The sequence below is a fragment of the Danio rerio genome, chromosome 5 (assembly GCF_049306965.1).
Source record: "Danio rerio strain Tuebingen ecotype United States chromosome 5, GRCz12tu, whole genome shotgun sequence".
Lineage (NCBI taxonomy): Eukaryota > Metazoa > Chordata > Actinopteri > Cypriniformes > Danionidae > Danio > Danio rerio.
In genome coordinates, this window is record NC_133180.1 from 19,931,689 (window position 1) to 19,958,884 (window position 27,196).

The window sequence follows — 27,196 nt, forward strand, 5'->3', positions numbered from 1 at the left end:
AAGACTTTCGTTAAGTCACACACAAAATAAATGTCTTTTATAATTGTACTGGCATGCAGCTGTGGTAATAAAGTAAAATCACTTTACTTTTATTTAAATTCATTATAAACATGCACTGTTTTAAAAACATGTTAAACTTGTAAAACTTATTCTTGATCACATTTGATGATAATTGATGATCACAGAGAGCTGAACAGATCTTTTAATGTCGGTGGCTTTGTGCACATCCTGTCTTGTTGATATGATTATACGCACTACGTAGACACAGCTGTCAATCAATTCTGTGGGCGGGAAAACCGCACTCCTACAGTATGACACATTGCTGTCAGCCCCAAATTGGAGCGATTTGGATCCTGTTTTAACGTCAGAAAATAAAAAACTAAACTTTTTTATCACCCCAATATGACTGCGGACACACTATACCTAAACACAGTTCTGTCCAAACAGCTTACAAAAGATGATTTTCATCATAGGTGCCCTTTAAGTCAACATAACAGTTCCAAGTTACAATGGGTTTACTCCTTTTTTAAGTGAAGACACTAACCGTAGCTATATGCTAACTCTTCAACGATCACTATAATTGAGTGTTGCATGATTTATGCTCTGTGTAACTGGTGAATCTGAATTGTATGGGTTTTAGTTTGTGAAAGATGGGCCCTCTGGCATTTTGCTGCTGATATATTGGTGATGAGCAACTGAGTGTTTATAATCTGTCATGAATTCATCTAAATGTTTTGCATTTTGGAATTTCTGGTGAATCATCTGTTGGAAAATGTGAAAATGTCATTTTTGACGGCAGTTTGTTTCTCATACAGTAGGTTGTCTGTGTGTGCGTGCATTTTGAGTAGATATGTGCGAGTGATGAATATTGTGTTTTTGCCTAGCTAATCTTTGTGTATTGTGTGTGTGTGTGTGTGTGTGTGTGTGTGTGTGTGTGTGTGTGTGTGTAGTATACTGCTGAGGAACACAGGGTAGGTGAAGACATGTATTTTTGAGATTAACCTTCCCTAAGTTACCCTCTCTGTGATTGGGTACCGTAGTGTGTTGTATTATTTGAACTCTTTCCCTAGGTTAGTGCCTTCACTGCTCCTCCTAAGTCCCGCCCATATCCGCCCACAGTAGTGTTGTTCTCTTTAGCATGAAATCCCTAAAACACTGTAACTTTGATCTCTTTTTGAACTCTCAGCTGGAGGATGAGGAGGAGCCTGAGGACGATGAGGAGGAGGTGTGTTGATAGAATGTGAATTGAAAGCATTAACCAGCTATGAATATTTCTTGTCTAGGAAAAAAAAGTCTTCCTCAGTATTTTTGTCCTGTACAAAACTGTACAATACGGTTTCATTACCTAATGTTAGGCATGTAACAATTCACCTGACTCATGATTCGATATGATTCATGATACTAATCTCACGATTCACAATTTTGTAATTTTGACAAAATTATTTGAGACAAACAAGAGCAATTTTATTTTTCCTCAAATACTGCACTTTTTTTTTTTTTTTACAAGATAACGTATTTTGTGCAATAACTAAATTAGAATTTTAAAACAAAATCCAAATAAAATAGTGAATAATACAAACCAAAAAAGACTTTTTTATATAAACCAACTAAAACTGTGACTGTGCTGGGATTTGGCATTTTTTAGAAGAAATATCAGCATATCTTTGTTTTCTGCTTTAAGCTGAGATCTTAGCACATTTACAATGTCCCTTGCTGATGGGAAAACTCTTTCACTGGGAACTGAGATGGCTGGTGTTGTAGAGAGGAAGCAATGTGTACCTAGGCGGTCAATAGGTCCTCTGGTCCAGGGAACTGCCCACTGGCATTAAATACTGATTTTAATATTTATTATAATTATTAACAATTTATTATATTATTAACAATTATTGTTAATATACAATAATTTATGTTTTTACAATACTTTGACGGTTAGGTTTAGGATATGGGTAGAAGTTAAAAAAATACAATTTGTTGGGTAATTTAATAAATAACATAAATAATACTCGGTACAACTACTGTTTTTGTGTTACTGTGATGGTTGGGTTAAGGGTTGGGGTGATGGTAGATGTTAATAAAATACAATTAATGGGTAATAATAATTTTCATTAACTTACGGTCTGATCTAGCAACAAACTAAAACTTTGGGCAGCGTGGCATTTTGCAGTATTTGCACACAGTTTGTGTTTGACTGGCGCATCTCACCACTGTCATTTTAGTTCGCCGCCCCAGCGCACCGCTAATGTGCAGGTAAAGCAAGCTTGTGCCTGTAAAACAGCACCCCCCCTGTTCAAAACATGTATAGCGATTCATTCAACATTGTACTGGTTTGAATCGTCACGAATTTAAATCGATTTTCAACCGACTCACAGTGGATCGTTACATCCGGACTTAATGTATTTACTACCATGCAATACTAACTATAACAATACTTGTACAGCATTAATACATCTTTTATAAGTACATTTATTAATGCGTTATTAATAATTGCTTGTTAACATTTATGCATTTACATGCTAACAATGACAATGAACTAGTGCGGTTTTATTAATTAACAGTAACTAACATTAACAAATACTGTAATAAATGTATTGTTCATGTTATTAAATGCATTAATTAACAGTAACTAATACAACTTTTTTATAAAGTGCTACCAAATACATTAAACATACATTAGAAATGTATGCTGCTTTTTCTTTATTCATAAGCAACATTGCATTCATTTGATGCTTGACCACATTTGTCAGTAAAGTGTGAGCTACTTTAATGTGACCAATGCTATCATAAAAGTTCTACTAGTTGGACCAATGTTGTTCTGGTGTATTCAGATGTGGGCTATCTTGTTTATGAGCATATTTGTTCAAAACTGTGAGTCACAAACACAAAATTGTGTTTCTTTTGGTCTTTTCTGCTCAGGCCATCACCGATGATGAAGGGAATGAGGTCTGTACACTTAACACTGTGGTACAGAGTAGTGTGTGGTGCCATGAGAGTGTATGTGTGGGTGTTTTGAAAGATTTTGTACAAATCAATAAGGCACTAAAAGTCTTCTGCCACTACCTAGCAGCACCTCTTTTCTGTTTTGTTCTTTGTTTTCACTATTCCTCACTCTGCTCTTTATTTTTCATTACCAGTCCGATGAATCAGATGCTAAGGTGAGAAACGGTCATGAGTCTCACCTTCTTTATGAAGCTGTTTATCAAATATGTGAATCATTAGAAATGGCTGTTTAGACTGAAAGAGATATTCAGTGACAAAGTGACTGGAGGCAGGGCAGCAATTATCATACAGTGCTGTATTTGCCTAGCAACGAGATACTGCACGTCTTTTTAGTAATTCTGGAATTTTCAGTAAGATGTACTCCTGATGAAAAGTCTGGGGTCATTAGGTTTTCAAACACTTTAATATGCTGTCCAAGGGGATTTTAAAAAATACATTTAATTAATAACATTATTGTACATTTTCAATCATAATATATTTGAAAATGTAATTAGTTTGTTTAGTCTTAAATGTCACTTCTTAAACAAATCTTTCTTTTTATGTATATTTAATTAATATTAATTTATTACTGTATAATTAACCAATGGGAGGTTGCAGTATATTAATGAAATACATTTCTTATAATTTTCCATTTTAAAACTTTTTTTTTAAACTTAAAACTGATACTTTTGAAGACTTTTATAGTTATTACTGCACTTTTGAATATGGAACTAAAGAATAATTCAGTAAAACAACTTACAGGCACATTTTTACCAGTTTGATATATCATCGCTGAATATTTGTATTAATATTAAAAAAACATTACAACATAAAACATTAAAAAATGTTCTGGCCTCAATCTTAATGAATTAGTAATGTAATTAGATTTCATTTTCACACAGTTCATGTCTGTTTTTTCTGTTTTAATTTAATTTGATCTGTTATAATTGTTTAGTTTGTGTCTGTTTATTAAGTTTTGTCTGATTTGTATATCCATGTCTTTCCCATTAGTCTGGCATTTCAGATTCAGAAGGATCAGAGGTATGTTAATTTATAATCAGAGTCTTTTAGAAAAGCTTTTTATCAAAACTACAGCCGTAGTCAAAATTACTGACACTCTTGCTAAATGTGTGCAAAGAAGGCTTTGAAAAGAAGCATGTGTTGTTTTTCCTGTGTTACCTAAAACAAACAAAGCTAACCTTTCATTAAAGTTTAATGATTGTTCAGTGTATTTGCAACCTCTTTTTTTGCATCAAGAGTTTAGAGAATATCAAGCATTCAAATTTCCTGGTTGATGTTGGTGCACTTCTCTTTAAGGCAGAACCTTGTTTTTGTGCTTAATGGCCCTTTTTGTGTTTATTTTAAAGCTTTTTCTTTTTTTAAGTTATTGTTCTGGCACATTTATAGGAGCGATATTTTGGTCCTTATGTCTTTTTTTTCAGATGTTATTTCTTAATAGTGCCCATGATGCTAATCAAAATATCCAGGATCTTCGGCAGAATAATACATTAACAATATTAAAGATCCAGCAATATATTTACCTGTGATGATAGGGTGCTTTTCTATCTCTGTGTGCAACAAAACAATTTTATTTTTATTTATTTATTCATGGACAGTGCACATTAATAAACATTTCTCTAAAAGAGTTAGCCAGGGGCTATTTTTCATCTGTACTCCCTGGAAAGAATGTTACAAATCTCCAACCAGCTTCTGTGCTGCCAAAAAAACTCTTCTTCTTCTTCTTCTTTTTCTAAAGTTTATTCTGAGTCCCGTTTGAAGTCTGTCAGCTGAGTTTTCTGGAGGTTGCTTTTAAAAGAGAGCAGAGGATTTCTAATTTAAACCTTCTTTGACAAATTATACTTAATTTTGTATTATTTCATTTAATACTTCAATCTTACTTTCTGTTCTATAAAGCCCAACAGTGTTTTACTGCACATCAGAACTACATTCTTTGATTGTATTGACTGCTGATGGATAAGTATTTGGCTTTGTTAACTTTTTATTAATTTATAGAATTTTAAAAGAGGAAAAATACTGATTTATTTTTATATCCTTCTTTGCTAATTTTGAACACGGTTGTGAATATTAGTCTGTTGGATTTTCATGTACTTGTTTCATTCATGTTGTTTTTGAAATGGGTTTTACAGTTTAAGCCTTGTGGCTAAGTGGCTGTTTTTTGGGCCATTGACTTCCATTATAATAAAATGTTTTGATTGTTAAGCCATGACACTATATAATCATGCATTCTTGATTCCTACTTGAGAAGAGGTAAAATTTGTAATTTTTTACTGTTAATCATCAGTTGGCACCATTAAACCTTAGATAGGCCTGTGCAAAAACGTTTCTGTCTTTTATATGGAGTTCTATGGAGTAAAACCTCAAATCATAATGTGTTTGCATAAATACACTTACCATGTTTACTATTTTGTGAGAGATGAGGTGTTCATTTTGTTTTCAGGTAAGTGTTTATAGGCACACACACACACCATATAGTTTGCATTCAATTTTTTTTTTTTTTTTGCACTGCTTCTGTTGATCAACAGTAAGTGTTTTGCCACATCCAAACAGGGAAAACCACCAACAATCAAGAATGCATGATTAAATGCTGTCAGGGCTTTGCTTTCAAAAAATTTTGTTATAATGGAAGTAAATGGGGCAAAAACAGCCACCAACATAATGAAAGTGTTGTAAGTTTACTCAGAGTTTTTGAAAACGTTTAAAACATTTTCCCAAAATATGTGTCAAAATTAAATTTGTCATCAAAAATCCTTCCATTTGCTAAAACATTGAGAAAATTGTGGCCAAATTAAGCCTCAAAATCACCCCAAAGTGAAGTAAAACATCCCAAAAAAAAAAAAAAAAAATACAGCATTTAAAACTAAACAGGGGAGTTAATAATTGTATTTTTGGATGAGCTAGTTTTAAGACTAGAAGAGATCTGTAAATCTAATGAAACAGATGGGTTTTTAGATTGCAGTCACACTCTTTTTTGCACATTAAAGCTTAATTGACCCATTAATTGCAACCAGATCATTTAATGTAGCGTTAAAGCTTCAAAAAGGATCAAAAGCGTTCACTTCTCCAGCTGAGCTTTGTGCCTTAATTGATTCCAGTATTCCACTAAGAGCAGTGAATCCAAATACAAGCATTAGTGAAGAATGAAATACCCTGCTTTTCTCTTTTCATAGAGTAAGCAGAGTTAGTCTTAAATGCAAGCTAAAGAATATTTATCCAAACCAAAGTTGTGTTGGAGGTGCGTGAGGACTGGGAAGTGAAGAGTCGTGTGGAGTTTGTGTTCTGGACTCCAGCTGTGATGCTAATGATTTCATCTGGGTTAACATCAGCATCATTACATAATACAGGCTAATTAATAGAACTCTTCATACTGAGCAAACCACAGAGCTACACTGTGAAGGTCCACTGACTAGGAATCAACTTTATAACTATGTCATGTATTACATATTGGAGTGATACTTTACGTATATGAGGTGAATTCACGAAAAAGTTTGCAAATCATACACACATTGTAAAAAATATCCGTAAATTAATAGTTTTTCATACTTTTTGTGATTTATGTTTTTATGAAATTTATTCCCCTATTTATTATGCTTTTAAATTGAATTATGTGACCTTGATATTTCTTTCAACAACTTTTAACATTGAAAAGTTTGAAAAAGATACTTACCGGCCACGGTATTAGGTACACCTGTCCAACTGCTTGTTAACGCAAATTTTTAATCAGCCAATCACATGGAAGCAACTCATTGCATTTAGGTATGTAGACATGGTCAAGACGATCTGCTGCAGTTTAAACAGAGCATCAGAATACAGAAAAAAACTGATTTAAGTGACTTTGAACGCGTCATGTTTATTGGGTCCAGGCGGGCTTATCTGAGTATTTCAGAAACTGCTGATACTGGAATTTTCATGCACAACCATTTTAGGATTTGCAGAGAAGAGAATGGTCCAAAAAAGAGAAAATATCTAGTGATTCATCTAGTGATGTTCTGTGAGTACAAATGCCTTGTTGATGCCAGAAGTCAAAAGAGAATGGCCAGACTGGTTCGAGCTGATAGAAAGGCAACAGTAACTTAAACAACCACTTGTTACAACGGAGGTATGCAGAAGAGCATCTCTGAATGCACAACATGTCAAACCTTGAGGTAGATGGGCTACAGCAGCAGAAGACCACACCGGGTGCCACTCCTGTCAGATAAGAACAGAAAACTGAGGCTACAATTTGGTGATGCTCACCAAAATTGGACAATAGAAGATTGGAAAAAATGTTTCCTGGTCTAATCAGTCTCAATTTCTGCTGCGACATTCAGATGGTAGGGTCAGAATTTGGCATCAACAACATGAAAGCATGGATCCATCCTGCCTTGTATCAACGATTCAGGCTGGTGGTAGTGGTGTAATGGTTTGGTCCCATTAGTACCAATTGAGCATCATGTCAATGCCACAGCCTACCTGTCTTCAGATGGCTACTTCCAGCATGATAATGCGCCATGTCATGAAGCATCTCAGACTGGTTTCTTGAACATGACAATGAGTTCACCGGACTCAAATGGCCTCCACAGTCACCAGATCTCAATCCAAAAGAGCACCTTTGGGATGTGGTGGAATAGGAAATTCGCATCATGGCCGTGCAGCTGACAAATCTGCAGCAACTGCGTGATGCTATCATGTCAATATGAACCAGAATGTCTGAGTATTATTTCCAGTACCTTGTTGATTCTATGCCACAAAGGATTAAGGCAGTTCTGAAAGCAGAAGTGGGTCCAATCCGGTACTAGTAAGGTGTACCTAATAAAATGGCTGGTGAGTGCATATTACGATACAAGAACCTTCTAATAAACTGCCAGTACATTTTTGTTATTTCAAAGACTCATTTCTCTATATACTATTTCTTATACATTATTTCAAAGTGGTAAAATGTCAGTAAATGTCACTTTGTTAAACTGTAAAATTGAATTTTCAACATCAAAAGTCAACAGAGCAGAGATCGAGGTCCCATAATGCAATTCACACCCGTAAATAAACGGAAAACACTTGTGGATCACAAAATATGGCAATTGATAATAACACATTTTTTACATTGCAGTCTAGCCTGAAATTATTCACACCCTTTGCAAATTCTGACTTAGTTACTTTTATTTAACCAGCAAGTTTTTTGTTTTGTTTTCGACCGGAAATGACACAGGTTTGTTTCAAAAGATAATAAGACGCTGTACAAGAGGCATCATTGTGGTAAAAAATATTTCTTAGCTTTTATTATATTTGAAGAAAAACTTTAAGTCAGAATTTGCCAGGGATATAAATAATTTCTGGCTGGACTGTTTAAGCTCAGGCTGTGTATGTGTGTGTGTTTGTTGCACCAGATACAACTTGTATCGTGCACTTACGTTTTGGGGACAAAGTACTAAATAAACATTTATTTAGTACTGTGACTGATTTCAGCAGGTTGGTGTTTTTTTAATTAAAAATGTATGATATATTTTTCATCTGTAGATTGACAACAAAGAGAAGGAGAATAAGGTTGGTTGTGTAAAGCAAACGTGAACTCATTTGACTCTAGTGGGTGTGTTGTGTGTTTTGAAACCCTGTCTTTCAGTGCCTGTGCCATTTATACCTTCAAATAGTTTATAACGTGCTTCTGTGATTAGGTTTAGATTGTGGTTGTTTACCTTTTTGTGATCAAGTAGTTAACATACAAACTCTTGATAAAGTTTGAATCAAACCAGTCATATTATTTTTCATCATTTCCATCTTTTATTCCATTTCCTGATCTCCCTTTATTATAAAAAGTGGTGAATAATAATAGATAGTTTACCACTGTAAAAACTGGTACTATAACATCAGTAATTTCAGGCTCTTCTAGTGTCTACATCCAATGCGTGATTACTTTGTGTGATTTGTGTTGTTTTTTTCCAAACTTTTTAAAAGCCAGACATGCACAGACATTTTCAATTAATTCTGCATTTTAGAGATGATGCTGAGATGACAAATCTTCCGCTGTCCTTGAGTTTGTACTGTATGAGTCAGGTGTCGCTACTGTAGTCTGTCAATGTTCATGGTAATATTCTTTAGCAATCAATCTTTTGAATAAACGTTGGTGTTTGTAGGAAAGAAAGAGATGCATATGGAGGCATATAAAACCACATGTATAAATAAATATATATATATATATATATATATATAATTATTTTTATTTTTTTTCGTCAAATATGCACAGCCTTGGTGGAGTTAAAAGACAATTCACAACATGAATCAAACTCACTCCAAATAAATGTATAAGTATCGAATGTTATATATCGACAAATTACAGGTCAAAAGTTTGGGATCAGTACATTAAAAAAATGTTTTTCAGTAAGTTTATTTTGTTCACCATGGCTTAATTTATTTTATCAAATGCCAAGTAAATACTGAACAGTATATTAAATATTATTAAAAATATATATTAATTTAATATAATTTAAAACATTTTTTTGTAGTATTTCTGGGATTCATACCTTGAGCTTTAGCATTATTTCTTCATTTTTCAGTGTCGCATCACATTTCTGGAGAGTGCCAAATACGTCCCAGAAGCTAAGTTTTTTTTTTTTTTTTTTGCAGTTTTTGCAGTTTTTGCAAATCCACCAGAGCCCTCTGAGTACACTTTTTCGAATCTAAAATTTCTCTCACGAGTGTCACTCGCGCCTGCTGTTCTTGTGTAAATCTCTGGACACAAAAGATTGCTGTCGACTGACTGACCGATCCGACTGACCCACCCTCCTCTTTCCCTAAACCCAACCAATAGTGTTTTTAAAAGCACTAATTGACTCGCCGACGTACCTGGCGAGCAAACTGAACAAACTGGTAACAATGGGAAAGTCGTCCACACAGAGGCAAGCTCAGCTGGTAAGCGCGACCTTCATCATACCGCCCTGTAGCATTCGTTTTACTGACGAAATGCAGTCAAACGTACTTCTGGCTACATAATTCGCGATCTCCAGAAATGTATAATGGGTATGTTTTCAAAATGAGCCTATGCTGGATCCTTTAGAAATACATTTTGATATACTGACTTGCTGTACTATGAATATTATTATCGTTAATTATTAATAAGAATTCTTATAATTATCAAGGTTGATTTTTTTTTTCCTGCTTCTTATTTTTTTTAACTGATACATTCTACTATTTGGGATTTTTTTTAATGAAAAAGAAAAAGAAAATTCATATTAATGAACGTTTAACTTATCATCACATGACACTGAAAAGTGGTCAAACTAGTCATACTGCTAAAAATCCAGATTGTGATTTACAGAAATAAATAAGTGTTGAACTACATTTAATTAGTTATTCATCTGTAGTATGTGTTTTTAAAAATGACATTTAGCCTTCATGAAAATTTTGTAAACATCAAAATATTAATTGCGTCCCAAATGACACAGTATGCACTTAAACTCTATCCACTTATGCTCTCAACCATGTTAAAGTGTTGACTTTAGACAAAGGATAGTGTAGAGTTTAGTGTCATCCCAAATGAAACACTAATGTTTTTTTTTTTAATAAATAAATTCAAACCGTTTCCCAGGCGGCGTTTAATGGTTGCCAAATCAATAAAATAAATCACCAAATTACCAAATAGTGCCGATCATGAGAACAACCACATTCACCATCGGGAGGTGGCAGAACCACTTATCACTGAAAAATGTATTCACTGGATTTACTCAAAAGAATTTAAGGTAACTGGTTGCAAACAATTTATATGGGCTGAATTTAAACAAACAAATTAAGTTGAACATTACTAAATTTAGTTTGTTTAAATTCATCCCATATACATTGTTTGCAACCAGTTACCTTAAATTCCACATGAAATCAAACCAAACCATATTGATTTTGTTAGCTCACGTTGCCAGTTTTTTGGTGAACAATTCATTTGTGCATGTCATTAATATATATAAAAAAAGTTTGCTCTTGTAACCTCTTGTAATGCACTTCTTGTTTTTTTTTTAGTTATATTCTCAGATTTTGTGATTTTAAGTTAATGGGCGTGGCTAACATACTTAAACATGGCCCTCCAACTGTCAGTTTTGACAACAAACAGAAATAGTGAGTAGAAAAATGGTGTCTGTTGGCTTTTAATAACTCTCCCCAAACCCTTTTCCAGATCTTTCTGAACGAATTGCCTACTTTACTACTAGCAGCAGAAAAAAACAAATCACACCCACTGTTTTCTCATTAAATATTTTCTCTAGGACAGGGGTCACCAATCCCTGCAGGGTTTAGCTCCAACTTGCCTCAACACACCTGCTTAGATGTTTCAAGTATACCCAGTAAGAGCTTGATTAGCTTGTTAAGGTGTGTTTGATTAGGTTTGGAGCTAAAATCTGCTGGACACTGGCCCTCCAGGAACAAGTTTGGTGACCCCTGTTCTAGGAACTGCATCACAATACGGAAAAAAAAGAGCTTTCGGTTCATGGGGACTTTAAAACAAATCTAGTAAATCCAATGAATCATTTTTTTCAGTGTGAAAAATCTGCTTTCACAATTAAAAATAAATAAAATAATCCAACCTCAGCGCCCGATAGCTTATCCCCTTTCACTATGCTTGAGTGCATGAAGTGTTCAACATTACTAAAAAATAAAGTTATGAAGACTTTAGAATACCCAAGACATGTCACTCTAAAAGTTTTGAATGGGGAATGAAGCCCTGCCTACTAGTACAGCAGCCAATCATCGATTGCTACAGACTGAGGATTCTCTGGTGTAGGGGCTTGGCCCAGACGTGAGTTTCTGCAGATTTTGTGTGATTCGAACCTTTAGAAATGAAACTAAAAAGGCAGTTGTTAGTTAATTTTATTGGTGATTCATATCATGTAAAAATTAATTGTAAGCTTGACAAGCATATTTGGAAAATTTGATGTTTCTTCATTTAAACAGAACGCCAGAGCATACTGCCCGAGAGGCGTTTCAAAGATGGCTGCCAAGTGAAATTATCTGTCTAAAAGGGACTTTGACCTTACACTTTTTATTTACAGTAGAATAAGTAAGTCATTTAATGGGCACTTATTCTTTTTAGAATTTTCACTGTTTATAGAGTAGTGCACACGTATGTGATTTGGGATGCACATATCATCAAATCATACAACATTTTTGCTTTCTGGTTGTCATGGAATTTTCACTCCGTCTGACTGATTTTAATGCACAAACGAGTCCTTTGTGAAGAGTCTTTATGTGTTAGTCTGCTGCTCCTGTTAACAATTTCAGTGTTCCTCTCTCTATCACCCCCTGCCATTCATCCATCTGTTATTGACTGTTGTTTTTATCATCTCTCCTTTCATCTGTATGTACAGCTTGGCAGGCAGAAGGTGGGTTTGTGAGGGCTAAATGCTTCAGTTTGATGGATGACAGTCGTAGTGAAGTAGTCTGATTGTCAGATGCTTTGAGAAGAGAAATCAAATCTTTAGGAGGCCAGTTTCTCATTCCTCTTGTTACCCTGTAGAATTATTTATCTGGATCCTTCTTTCCTCCATTTATGTGGAAGCTTTTAGAGCTCATCTGTGGATGTTTGTATTATCAGCTCTTTTAAGGTTTTCTTTGTGTTGTCAGTTTTAATTCTCTCTTTTTTTCTTTGTTTCTACAGTCCGTTGCTAAGAAAGAAAAGGTGCGTGTGCTTACAGTATTTTGGGTAGTACTGTACTTTACTTGTGTAGGTATACTTTATATACAATGCAGCTTAATGTCTATGGTGCTCACAGCCCAGGGGATGAGCACCAGTACTCTGAGGTGACAGCAATAATCAATCAAAAGCAACTAGATGCAGTGCAGCTGAAGGCATAGGATCGATAGAAAGTTTTGTTTTGAGATGACTTTATAAAAAGTTGTAACTAACATTTTTGGGTCAGTTATTTATTTCTTTATTTTAGAGGTGCGTGTAAAGACACATAAATCAAAGGATACAGTAAAGACATTCAAAACGTTACAAAAGAATTGTCTTTAAATATTAATTTCCATTTAGATTTTATTTATTTATTTATTTTTAATTTGAGGGTATTTCAAAATACTGTTTTCAAAATTTAATTGATCTGAAAAGTTCAAGTGACCCTGCAGATTCAACTTTGCCTACACACATTATTAGCCCTTTTGTTTATTTAATATTATTATTATGCACACTATTATTAACAGTATTTTCTATAAACGATAAAAAATAAACAGGGGGGCTTATAATTCAGGGGCTAATAAATCAGACTTCGATTGTATACTGGATAAATTTTTCCCCCTATTTCTGTTTAACAAAGAGCAAATTTTTAACTAGGCTGAACTAAGTTAATTAGGTTAAAAATCGAGAAAAAAATAGCTTAAAGGGGCTAATAATTTTGTCCTTAAAATGGTGTTTAAAACAAAATAAAAACTGCTTTTATTCTAGCCAAAACAAAATGAATAAGACTTTCTCCAGAAGAAAAAAGATTATCAGAAATACTGTGAAAATCCCCTTGCTTTGTTAAACATCATTTGTGAAATATTTTAAAAAATAAAATTAAAAAATAAAGGGGGGCTAATCATTCTGACTTCAACTGAGTGTGTGTGTGTGTGTGTGTGTGTGTGTGTGTGTGTGTGTGTGTGTGTGTGTGTGTGTGTGTGTGTGTGTGTGTGTGTGTGTGTGTGTGTGTGTGTGTGTGTGTGTGTGTTTATTTTAAATTTTAATGTTTAAAAAATATTGACAATTTTACAGGAGAGCTAACAATTTTGTCTTCAACTGTATTTTAAAATAGAAAATATGTTTAGTAATAGAAAAAAAATTTAATAACAGAAAAACATTTCCTAATATTGCTCTTCTTATGTATTTTGCTAAAATAAATGCATAAATGTAACCTTGTCTAAATGCAACCCCATTATATTGTACTTTTTTCATTTAAAACTATTTCAGTAATTTTATCTGCATATTTTGTCTCATAATCATCTTCATGATATTACATTTTTGCCATACCAAATTAATACAATCAGTTCTATGAATCTTTTTTTCATCATGTTACCTATAAATACACTGTAATTTAGCTTAAAAATGTAGCTGCAGTTTAGCTGCTCTAAAGGAGGCTGCTTTTCTCGGTCTTGTGGCTTTTTATTTCTGCAACAACCATGTCAGGAGATGTATCCCAAGGCCATATTCTATGACAATACAACAATGTATTTGTCTCTGTATGTGAAAGAATGCATAATATTCACACACAAAAAATGACCGTCAATCGACCTGGAACATCTTTTATATGTGCTGAGGAACACCTTAGTGATCGTGAGAGTCAAATAGGGAAGACACTGTAGGTCAGATTGTGGAGGTGCTGGCATTACTAATTTAACTTTTAGGGGAAATAACAGTAACATTTTAGTTTAAGTAACAGTTCACACCATTTACCATTGGCTTATTACCTGCCTATTATTAAGATATTAACTGTTTATTAGTGTCTTAAGTATCTTATTTTACATTCCTAACCCAACCACAACCTTAATAACTATTGATAATCAGTTAATAAGTAGTTGATTAAGCTGAGTGTATTAGTTAATGGTTTGTTAACATCATGAATTCTAGATTAAAATAAAGTGTTTGGTATTACATACGGTTGTTAAAACAATGCTGTAACAGGCTTAAAACTCACATTTCAAGGAAAGGAGGCAGGAAATGGCGAATATTTTGGTGGCTTCAATTCATGCCTCTCGGCCTGTTCCCACTTGCTACAAATGTTGTCAAATGGACACTGTAATTAAAAATGAATAGAATCATAAATATGTTTAAAATCTGACCGTGAGAAGAAAACTATGCTCTTTGATATTGACTTCGGGGATTGAGGTCAATTGGTGGTCAATTCATGTGTGAAAATTTGAGTGCAATAAATCTGGGTATTGTTCTCTTGGAATATGGCCCTGGAAAACATAACACAGTTTTAGAAAAACTACACACTGTAACAATTAGGGTGAAACATTTTCAAACATATAACAAGACAGAAATGTATTAACCACTGCAACAAAATATCCAATTATAGACCAAACAGCAACCTTTTTTTTTTTTGCCAGACAGTGTACAGTATATGTCCTCATTATTGTTTGTTCTCATGTTGTGTGTTGTATGTGTGTTTTTATGTTTCTGTGTCTCATCATCAATGTTTGTTTCCATGTTTTGGGCTTCAGGGGGAAAAGAAGGACAAAGAGAAGGAGGTTTGTGCACACATAGACACACACACAGTGGGTTAGTGTTGTCTGATAGTCTCTGGATCAACAGGACTCTGTGTGATATTGAATGTAATTTTTTTTGCTCTGTCTCAAGGATGAGAACACGACCACAGAGGTGGGTGATGGAGCCAAGGTAATAAGCGTGTGTGTGTGTGTGTGTGTGTGTGTGTGTGTGTGTGGTGGTGGGGGGGTGGGGGGGGTGGGAGAGGGTACATGAACAAGGTCTCATTAGTGTGAGGAGCAAGTGTGTGTGTTTGTGAAATGTGATGGGAAGGAGAGATGTGTATTGTGTGGCTGTGATCGTGTCCCCAAGGCTCCAGTACCTCCTTGTCAGAGTCTTGTTCTTGGTGAAATAGGATTCTTGTGCCCTGATGTGACACAAAAACAATTACCTCTAATTCAACGCTTAAATAATGATGCACCTCAGGCAAATGATATGATTTAGCTGTTGTCAGAGAATAAATGATAATTTTTTTGGTAAACACAGTAACAGATCTTTGTTAATATTATTCATAATAATAATTATTATTATTATTATTATTATCATCATCATCATCATCATTATTATTATTATCATCATTCTCATTATATTAGTATTATTATTATCATCATCATCATCATCGTTATTATTATTATATCATTATTATTATTATCATTATTAAAAACATGATTGTTTTTATTATTATTATTATAATTATCATTATTATCATCGTCATCATCATCATCATCATCATTGTTATTATTATTATCAATATTGATTTTATTATTGTTATCATCATCATTATTATTATCATTATTACCATTATCATCATCATTCTTCTTATTATTATTATTGTTATTAATATTCTTTTTATTTTTATTTAAGTTCAAGGCACTTACACACAACTTATTCTAGCAATACTTCTGTGTTGCCAGAATTTTGACCGAAGTCTTGTTGTCCTCTCTGTTGATTTTGGGCTGAATAGTGATAGTAATTTTAGATCTTTTACTGACTTGGCTTTGTTTATTCATATTTTCCCTATTTGAACATAGATTATTAAAACTATGCATTTTCAGACATCCACATGAACAATCTTTGACAATTTCCTGAATTATGAAACTACAGAAAAGCAGCTAAAGATAAATTATGCAAAGCAGAAATGATTTGTTAATCTCCTCTTCTGTGTATTTCATTTGTCATGTGACAGATGCATAAATTAGGCTCTGTATTAAAATATACATTTTGTTAAACATGCACAAATACTGAGAGAACCATTAAAATATATTACAATTATAAAAACAATTCAAAACGACAAACAAAATGTCTCATTTAGACAGCAAGTCAACATACTTTTGTAAAGTAAAAGTAAACGTTTTATGCTTCAAAGATCTCTTAACTTGATCACTGGTGGTTGTAAGTTCATTGTATTGCTATTTTTGTTTCACTTTCATGTGTTTTATGTAATATTATAACATGCAATCACAAACCAGTGCTGTGTAAACATTAAATTAGTTGTACATCACTTATTGAATATGCACACAAAGTTCATTTTATAATTTAACACAAATTGCTAACTCTCCAAGATAGTAATGTAAGCTGTGGTTATTGTCTGGAAGTTTTTTTTTTTAGACAGCTGTAAATACTGTTGTCAATCACAAACACCGCCTGTGTGTGAATGTAGCTGTAGACAGCAAGTAGATAATAAACATCAAGACTGTCAGATACCCAAATGCTGTTAGACTAAAAGATAGCTTGACTTTGAATTTTGTTTCATTTTATTCATTTGTTGTTGTTGTTTTTTACTCTTCAGCCCAAAGATGAGGGAAAACAGGTGTGTGGTATTGCTTTTGGAGTTTAAACTTAAACATTCCTGCACTGACCTTGATTCTGACATTCAGAAGTGTCTGTGTTTTTGAGGATTTGTGTCATTTTCTCTGTTTTCTTTTGCTTTCCTGTGTTTTTCACCCATTCTGTTTCTTTCTAGAAAGAGGCAACAGTTGACACAAAAAAGGTGCGATAATCATTGTGTGTGTGTGTGTGTGCGCATAAGTGAGAATATGTTATATGCCTTCTCTTCTCCTAAGACTTTCATTTTCCCTGTGATGGCATAGAGTAGTGCAAATACATAGATGTTTAGACATACTGCAGTACCATGTAGGATTGTGCAATTAATTGAAATCATACCGAAATCGCGATTTGAACATACGTGATTTCCATATTGCCTTACACATTTTTTTTGTCACAAAGAGGTCCATGATCTATGCATGGCAAAAATAAATGTGTGGACATGTAGAAAAGTACAGGCAACTACTTCTGATATGTGATCAAGCAGAACATCGCTGTCCTTCTTGAGTTTGACGGCACACACAGACTACCTTATTTATTTGTTTTGCCATTTGTTCTAGAAACATTTTGTTACACCTTTACTAGGTTAATATTTTTAATTTTTTTGCCTTATGTCTGTTTTAGAGACATGGTACATGTCTTTGAAAAAGATCCAACTATTTTCCTTTGGAAATATGTTTTAGATTTACAGTACAAAATGTCATTGTGTGGCAAAATTGTGATTAAAATGGAAATCGTAATTGTGTTCAAGAAAGTCATGATAGGTTTCTTTTGCCCATATCGCACAGCACTAATGTATGATCAACCTGTGATCATTTGACCCATTTCATTGGCCCCAGTGTTGTTCCTTAACCATTAAGGGGGCCGTGCCCACTTATTTTATTTATTTATTTATTTATTTGTTTATTTATTTATTTATTTATTTTTAATGGCAGCAGCATGGCAAGGCGTCTGTTTCAAATAAAGTTTCTGAGCGCTTAACATTTTTGAAATATACTGAAAGTTGAAGAAGCTTTCTCATCTGAGATTTTTTTTTGGTGATCACTGGCGTTTTCAGCCGCGCATAAACACTTCGGTGGACATGCAACCTAAGACCATGAAAGCTATTGGAGTAGCTAAGTCTGTTTAAAAAAATATTTGAAAAGCTTTGTGTACAAAAAAAAAAGTGCATGAACAAATGCAGATGTGCATTTTGTATGTATATTGCTTATTTTTGTTTCAATTCTCTGTAAAAATAAAACCATTTTTAAATTGTACAACCATTTAAATGTGCAAATAAATAAATAAATAAATAACTACTAAAACATATTTTTTTAAATTTAATAGGGACAAAGAATCTCATTGATACAAAAATTAGGTTGTTTAAAGCATAATCAAATAAAATATCTGTTACAAATATTTTGCTTGAAAAGTGTACTTGTTCTTTATGTTTTTGATGTACACTCACCGGCCACTTTATTAGGTACACCCAGTACCAGGTTGAAACCCCCTTTGCCTTCAGAACTGCATTAATCCTTCATGGCATAGATTAAACAAGGTACTGAAAATATTCCTCAGAGATTTTGGTTCATATTGACATGATAGCATCACACAGTTTCTACAGATTTGTTGGCTGCACATCCATGACGCGAATCTCGCATTCCACTACATTCCTAAAGGTTCTCTATTGGATTAAGTTCTGGTGACTGTGGAGGCCATTTGAGTACAGTGAACTCATTGTCATGTTCAAGAAACCAGTCTGAGATGATTAGAACTATATGACATGGCGTCTTATCCTGCTTGAAATACCCATCAGAAGATGGGTACACTGTGGTCATAAAGGGATAGACATAGTCAACAACAATCCTCAGGTAGGCTGTGGCGTTGACACGATCCTCAATTGGTACTAATGGGCCCAAAATGTGCCAAGAAAATATCCCCACACCATTACAGCCTAAACCATTGATACAAGGCAGGATGGATCCATGCTTTCATCTTGTTGATGCCAAATTCAGACCTTACCATCCTAATGTTGCAGCAGAAATCGAGACTCCTCAGACCAGACAATATTTTTCCAATGTTCTATTGTCTAATTTTGGTGAGCCTGTGCGAATAGTAGCCTAAGTTTCCTGTTCTTAGCTGACAGAAGTGGCACCCTGTGTAATCTTCTGCTGCTATAGCCCATCCACCTCAAGGTTGGACGTGTTGTGCATTCAGAGATGCTCTTCTCAATACCTCGGTGGTAATGAGTGGTTATTTGAGTTACTGTTGCCTTTCTATCAGGTCGAACCAGTCTGGCCATCTTGCTCTGACCTCTGGCATCAATAAGTCATTTGAGCCCACAGAACTGCCTCTCACTGGATATTTTCTCTTTTTCAGACCATTCTCTGTAAACACTAGAGATGGTTGCACGTGAAAATCCTAGTAGATCATCAGTTTATAAAATACTCCAGCCCTTCTGGCACCAACAACCATGCCACATTCAAAGTCATTTAAATCAGCTTTCTTCCCCATTCTGATGCTCGGTTTGAACTGCAGCAGATCATCTTAACCATGTCTACATGCCTAAATGCATTAATTTGCTGCCATGTGATTGGCTGATTATAAATTTGTGTTAATAAGCAGTTGGGCATCTAATAAAATGGCCGGTGAGTGTATATACCAACAGTTTTTCATATTTTAGCTGATACAGTAACTTCTTGCCATTTTCTTGTAAAAGAATTAATCTAATTTTGCATATTTGTAAACCTATATTGCTTCCATTCTTTTAATAACCATCGACAAGAAGACAACAAAAAATTACTGTTTGAGTCTCATTTGTGCTTTTCTGATTGCTAAAGCCAAGTCAATGCGTTGTACTGTGTGATATATTTTAATTGTTCCTCTGCAGCCCTAAAATGAATAAATAGATGTTGTCACTCCTGCAGGTGTCTTTTTGGTATTCTCTACTCCTGCTTTAATAAACTATTGTCGGATTTGTCAGATATATTGCTGCATTATTCTTACCGATGAAAAATGGCTTTAATAGAGAAAGTTTCCAATTGGTTTCACCTCCCTGATGCTGATTTGCTTGTAGAACCATGACAAACAGACGGTGATTGTCCCCTACATCCTCTCCTCCTCTCTCTTCCTGGTTTAAGCTCCATATTTTCTATTAAACTAACATATATATATATGTGTGTGTGGTTGTGTATGTTTTTCTCAATAGCTCGACACCGAGGCTGCTGATATCCTCAATGACCTGCAGGGAAAGCTTAATTCTGTTCTGGATAATCTGAGTGGCATGTTTGTCAAGAGGTAAACATATGTTTTTTCCATCGCAATGTCATTTTTACAGTTTCTGAACTGTTTTGGTCACCTTCGTCATAGTAGCTCTTTCACAAGTTTTATAGTTCAATTTTATATATTACACAAAAAACGATTCATTGAATTTACTAAATATTTTATGGTATGTTGTTGCAAAAAATTATATGAGCTGAATTTTATTCATCATTTATTTATTAATTTTCCTTTGGCTTAGTCCCTTATTTATCAGGGGTCACCATAATGGAATGAACTGCCAACTATTCCACCATATGTTTTAGACTGCAGCTGCAACCGATCACTGGGAAACATCCATATACTTTCACATCCACACACACACACACACAAACACACTACGGTCAATTTAGTTCATTCAGTTCACCTATAGCGCATGTCTTTGGACAGAGGAAACCCATGCGAACATGGGGAGAACATGCAAACTCTGCACAGAAATACCAACTGGCCTAGCCGGGACTCAAATCAGTGACCTTCTTGCTGTGAGGCAACAGTGCTAGCCACTGATCCAGCGTACTGCCTTGAGCTGAGTTTAAATAAACTAATTAAGTTGAACAGTACCAAGCCCATATAAATTGTTTGTAACTACTTACCATAAAAAATGTGTAAATCCAATTAATCATTTGTTTTCAGTGTAGTTATTTGCATATTTGTAAATGTTTACGTTGTTATTTTACTTTAAATTTATTTATTTTTTATTTTTTCTCTTTGAATCGTTTTCAAGAACTTATTACAGAGCCTCCTGGATTCCACGATTCTGTGGTCACAAAATCCAAAATTTTTTAATTATTTTTAAATTCCCACAGATTTTCCTCATATTTCGGTTAGCCAGGACAGTGTTTAAGCTAATTCCGACCAAGCCACAGAGTGCCATCTGCATAGCTACACAATATTTTACCATGCATTCAGCTAAATCCTGTTTGAGCTAGGCTATATGCATTGTTTCTGTCGCTGAACATCTAAATTGCATCTGTCGCCACAAAATGTAGTCTCTCTCTTTCTCTTTCTTTTCTCTTTGACTTTCTCTTTCTCACTCTTTTGCTCTTTTTTAATGCATATTTAAAGGCTAGGGTTAGTGTGGAGCATTTGTTTTTAATTTGAAGTATAGTGTCTACATACTGTAGGACAGTGTTTGTAGTGTTAATTGTTGAATTAGATTATTTTTTAAAAATCTACATCTCTCTCTTTCTCTCTCTCTTTCTCTCTCTTCTCTCTTAATGGTTTCAAACATTTGGTTTAATTTCAAATTTGGGCTAAAATGAAGAATAGAGAATAGTTTTTGAATTATTTTAGGCTACTTAATTGTTTAGACTGATACATTTAGAGTACTTCATGTATCAAGTTTGATATGGTGGCTTTTATAGCATTAGGAAGTAAGCGTTTCTCTCTGTCTGTCCTTTATATAAATTACAGACATCAATGGTTTTTGAGGTTGAAAATGTAGGAATTCAGACGTGGATATCTTTTAAAAGGAAAAGAAGAAATAATTGCTTTAGATTTTTTAAAGAAATCTTGCAACAAAATCAGAAATTCTAATTATAAAAATTAGACATTTTTGTTATGAGCAACGTAATTGACGTTTTTTTCCGCCTTGTTTGTTAAATCGTCAGACTGTTGTGTTGATCTGCTTCTCTCTCTCACTTTCTCATTGTTATAGTTTCCTGGGCCGTATAAACGTGTGTCTGCGTCAGATGGCAGAGATCCTTTACCAGATTAAAGGGCCTCTGAATCAGAATACTCGTAACACGGCAGAAGCCGATGCCGACAGCGCACTGCGGCCGCTGATGGAGTTCCTCGACACAAAGTCAGTTCATGCCATATTCACTGCAATTCACATTCATATCATTTGTCTTAAATCGAGGGTCATCCTACATGTGTGCCTGTTTCTGATACTTGGCATTCTGAACAAGAGCAGCGAAAAGTGAAATAATAAGCTGCCATCTGTATTTTGTATCTTATAAATTCCCCAGGGAAATTTCCCAGACTGACGAGTGTAATGTTTGCCCTGTGTGTTGCAGCCTCAGCATCTTTGCAGACATATGTGACAAGACTGTGTTGAAGCGGGTGCTGAAGGACCTCTGGAGGAACGTGCTGATCTGTATGGAGAAAACCATTGTGTTGCCTCAGAGCAGCGACAGTATAGTGAGTTGTTTCACAGGACTCAACCAAATAGATTATTAAACCTAATATATGTTTTAATCAAATACATATTCATAAACGATATCTTGAGAAACTGAGAATTTCCAAATACATTGTAATTACATTTTGTGTTTTGTTTTTAATTTGAACAAATTGAATTTTAATTTATAACTGTGATTTTGTTTTTTATATTGTTTTGTTGAGTTGCTGAATTTGAAAAAAAAAGATTACTATTATTACTATTAAGAATTATTATAATAACAAAAATAATTATTTGTAAGCTAACAGTTTAAATGTCAAAATAATCAAACAACAGCAAAATGAAAGGAGCACAAGAAAAAAAAAAAAAAATAATATATATATATATATATATATATATATATATATATATATAATTTATATATATATATATATATATATATATATATATATATATATATATATATATATATATATATATATATATATATATATATATAATTTATTGTGCTCCTTTTATTTTTGCTGTTGTTTAATTATTTTGACATTTAACCCTCCTGTCGTGTTCACATGCAGCCCCTTACTTTAGTGTTCCAGTTCAAAATTGACTGGTCTGTTTTAACTGCTCTTATATTAGCACAAAAATCTTTTTTCTCCACCAAACTTTTATTCAACATTCTTAAGCTGTGAACAATGCCTCAAAGTAGTGTTTAACATGAATTTACAGAATTAGACATAAAATAATTGCAATGAAAATAAAAATAGGCGCTGAAAACATTACAAAATAAACAATATAACAGAAATCAAAATACTTTGTTTTATTACTAATAGACAGCTTACTAAAGTAACTATCACAGGGTCTGACCAAAGAATTTGACATTTTAATCTATCTGAATGATTTATCAACCAGCTAAGCACAAACAAAATGCTTTCCTGTGTTCTGAGTGACCGAATTGTCAGTCCTTTAAGTGTATTAATATAAAGAATAGTGACTGAGGGTATATACGGTGAGCATGGACACAGAACTAGCACTAGTTATACTTTGGTCATTTTTGAGTGAGATAATAATGGTGTAATATAATAAAATAATTGTTGCTAAAAGTGCTCCTGCTAGACTCAAAGATTGGCTGAACGGAGATTGGAAGAAAGAAAGAAAGAAAGAAAGAAAGACAGAATGAAAGAAAGAAAGAAAGAAAGAAAGAAAGAAAGAAAGAAAGAAAGAAAGAAAGAAAGAAAGAAAGAAAGAAAGAAAGAAAGAAAGAAAGAAAAAAAGAAAGAAAAAGAAAGAAAGAAAGAACGAACATAGATGGATTCACATAACAGACACCTAGTCTGTTTGAAGATATAATGGACTGTTTTATCAGTATATTGATTCCTGTTGAAGGGTCCAACACTTACATGGCAATTCATTTCTTTTTGGTTTAGTAGCTATTCCATATGAATTTGTACGATCTCGTTCATACAGTTTTGTACAATTTGCTTATCCCCAATGACGATTGGGTTTAGGGCTGGGGTTGGGTGCCACGCCTCCTTTTAAATATCATACAATTTTGTATGACTTAACTCATTTTAATTAGCCACTAAACTGACAAAACGTAAAATAGTTATGTTTCCTTGTGAGATCAGGCTGGAGGATCAGCACATAAGTGCGTTAAAGAGATGTGTTCCTGCAAAAGACATTGTTCAGTCTGAAATGAGTGAGTGAGTGAGAGAGTGAGTGAGAGAGTGAGAGAGTGAGTGAGTGAGTGAGTGAGTGAGTAAATGAGTGAGTGAGTGAGTGAGTGAGTGAGTGAGAGAGTGAGTGAGAGAGTGAGTGAGTGAGTGAGTGAGTGAGTGAGTGAGTGAGTGAGTGAGTGAGTGAGTGAGTGAGTGAGTGAGTGAGTGAGTGAGTGAGAGAGTGAGTGGGTGGATGAGTGAGTGAGTGAGTGAGTGAGTGAGTAAATGAGTGAGTGAGTGAGTGAGTGAGAGAGAGAGTGAGTGGGTGGATGAGTAAGTGAGTGAGTGAGTGAGTGAGTTGGGGTAGTGTGTGTGGGGATGTTTTCTGTCTGATGAATGAATAAAGCCTGGATACCCATTCATTTCCTATGGTGGTCACTTTAGACCGGGAACACCACAGATGTAACAAGGTTGATTAAAACACTCAAAATTCAATGAAAGAGGGGATCATCGCTTTTATATAATCAACTGCAGTGTGGATGACTTCATGAGGCCTTGAGGCAATCAGATGTAAAACACAATATTTATGTGTGATTTAAGTTGTAAATCGGTCAGATTTGACCCGAACACGACAGGAAGATTAAACATTTGATTTATTAATCCCCTGATTAATAAAGGTACTAAGCCAAACAAATATAATTTATCTTTTATTGAATACATTTGCAAAAAAGAGCCCTGTTTGTCAGACAACAACTTATGTTATTTTGATTTATCGAAATGTATTTATTTATTTGACATTATTAGTATTTTGTAAAAAAAAAAAAAACTTTGTCCCATAGACTGCTTAATTGGGAGAACATGTCTTAAGTTTTAAAATGGTTGTAAAGCTTACGAGATTATGCATGGTTTAGCCCCTCCCCCTCTACATGACGTTTTTACACTGAAATCTGCAGAAAACAGAGTAACTAGGGGTGCAGCTGGAGCTGGCTGCATTATTACACTTACAAAAATGTCTTTTGACAAAGCTTGTTTTTCTTTTAAAGCACCATATCAGTGGAATTTAATACCACAATCTGTTAGAACATCTTTAAAGTCATTTAAGCATAATTCTAAGAAATGGCTTCTTAATAATCTACATTGTGAACACTAGGCTTTTGTTATTGTTGTTTGGTGGTTGTTTTTCATTTTTGTTGTTCATTGGAGAATTGTTTTAAGTTTTGAATTTATTTTTATTGGTATGATGCGGTACCTATGGTTACCTAGAGTTATGCTTGCTTTTTTTAAATTGCCTACAATTTTAACATCATAATATTTTCAGTCAATACTGGCATGCAGAGGATTTGAAAAAAAAATTTTTTTGTGATTTTTTTTTTTTTTTTTTTTTGTAGGGAGCTCAGCTGCTTACTGCTGCTAAGGAGCTGTCTAAACTAAAGGTATTAACCATAAATACATGACTAAAACATTTGATCTATAACTTGTTTAGATAGGTGTGTCTAATGCTTCTTTTTGATTACAGGGAGGAGCGGAGCCAAAGAGCCTGTCACCAAGGCAGTGTCTGATCATGGAGGTGGCGCTGGACTCAGTCAAGGTGTGTGTTTGTGTGTGTATGTCTGTGTTACAACACAATTAGGCAGTGGTGTTTCATTATTTTGGGTTACTAAACCTTAGTTTGCTCATAAATAACCATAAAAACTGCATCTTAATTCACAAGAAAACATTATATTATAGAGTTGTAAAATGGAGTATATATTATAGAGGTGTGTACATCTTTTTAGATTTTTATTTTCAATCATGATATTCAGGCACTATTTTTGTTTTTGTGGTACCTTGACAGGTTTTGGTTTTTCATACATAGACATGAATAAGTATTACACTAAATAAATTAATATTGCATTAAATGCAGTAATGGTCAGCAGGAAAGTCACAGTCTTGATGAGTCATTGACTCATTCATTCAGGTAGTTCGTTCAAAACAGCTGATTAGATACTTAGCAAATAACAGAAAGTGTGAATGGGTCACTGAATCTTTGACTAAAATGATTAATGGATTAATTTACAAATGAACACTGCAGTGTTGTTCTGAGACTTGTATTATTCTGCTCTTTCCTTGTTTGTCACTAGTGATACTATAGTAGTTATTAAATGAATAAAAAACCTCATGGATGCAAAAGTGCCTTGTATATCACGTAGTGTAAGGTAATTCTAACATTTTAGCAGACTTTACCCTACTGTGAAGGCTTGTGTGCCTTCCTCTGACTTTTTAATATTTACTTTACACTGTTTAATATTTTAGAGGACATTATTATATATATTATGTCAGATATTGTTTCACACTCTGAGCTTTTTTATGTCTAAGATGTCCATTGCATTTTAAAGAAAAATACTGTAGTAAAAACTGATTCATTAAAACATATATTTAAAACATATTATAAACTTTGCTTAATTTTAAAATTAACCTTTAATTTAATATTATTTTAGATCATTTTTCGAATCATCCCTCAGGCCAGATTAAATGTACAGTACTTGTGGTCTGTATGTTTGACACTTGTGTGTTAAAGTGTTGACTGTCTGTCTCAATAACAGAATCGTCAACATTCTTCACAGCGAGTGTTTGGGTTCTTGGGACTGGTGTGTCATGAAAGTGTGTGTGTGTGGGTAGGAGAGAGAATATGAGAAACAGTCTGAGAAAGCTGCTCACCGCAGGCATGACATTTCACATGTAATAGCTTGGTCAGACAAAAAAAGTTGCTGTCTGTGAGCTGTAGTGCATTTTGCAGAAGGAAATTCATTCTAATTTACTGCCTCTCTCTCTCTATGTGTATGTGTGTATGTACTGTATGTATGTGTGTATGTGTATATATATATATATATATATATATATATATATATATATGTATGTATGTGTGTGTGTGTGTGTGTGTGTGTGTGTGTGTGTGTGTGTGTGTGTGTGTGTGTGTGTGTGTGTGTGTGTATATATATATATATATATATATATATATATATATATATATTCTGCAGGTTGTTTTTTTATTTAAAGTCCACATGAAATCAAAATGTACAATATTTATCTTTTACAAATGTCTTTATTTTATTTTATCTTTTATTAAATGTACAATAT

General features: G+C 33.9%; 1 protein-coding gene across 14 annotated transcripts in view; it reads left to right on the forward strand.

Annotated features, from left to right (window-relative positions):
* unc13ba (unc-13 homolog Ba (C. elegans)) overlaps nt 1-27,196 on the forward strand; it is a 170,195-nt gene that overhangs the window by 136,927 nt on the left and 6,072 nt on the right. For 8 of the 14 annotated variants that reach the window (XM_021476422.3, XM_068221415.2, XM_068221417.2 and 5 more), the window contains 17 exons: nt 951-971; nt 1,187-1,225; nt 2,914-2,940; nt 3,132-3,152; nt 3,988-4,017; nt 8,488-8,514; nt 12,315-12,329; nt 12,605-12,625; nt 15,142-15,168; nt 15,278-15,316; nt 16,974-16,994; nt 17,148-17,174; nt 20,196-20,284; nt 21,963-22,109; nt 22,324-22,447; nt 25,468-25,512; nt 25,596-25,667. In XM_021476422.3, coding sequence (XP_021332097.1) covers nt 951-971; nt 1,187-1,225; nt 2,914-2,940; nt 3,132-3,152; nt 3,988-4,017; nt 8,488-8,514; nt 12,315-12,329; nt 12,605-12,625; nt 15,142-15,168; nt 15,278-15,316; nt 16,974-16,994; nt 17,148-17,174; nt 20,196-20,284; nt 21,963-22,109; nt 22,324-22,447; nt 25,468-25,512; nt 25,596-25,667 — 792 coding nt within the window. Of the gene's footprint in view, nt 1-950; nt 972-1,186; nt 1,226-2,913; nt 2,941-3,131; nt 3,153-3,987; nt 4,018-8,487; nt 8,515-12,314; nt 12,330-12,604; nt 12,626-15,141; nt 15,169-15,277; nt 15,317-16,973; nt 16,995-17,147; nt 17,175-20,195; nt 20,285-21,962; nt 22,110-22,323; nt 22,661-25,467; nt 25,513-25,595; nt 25,668-27,196 lie in introns of those variants that run through there. The other 6 variants (XM_021476430.3, XM_068221418.2, XM_068221413.2 and 3 more) reach the window with 5 other exon arrangements.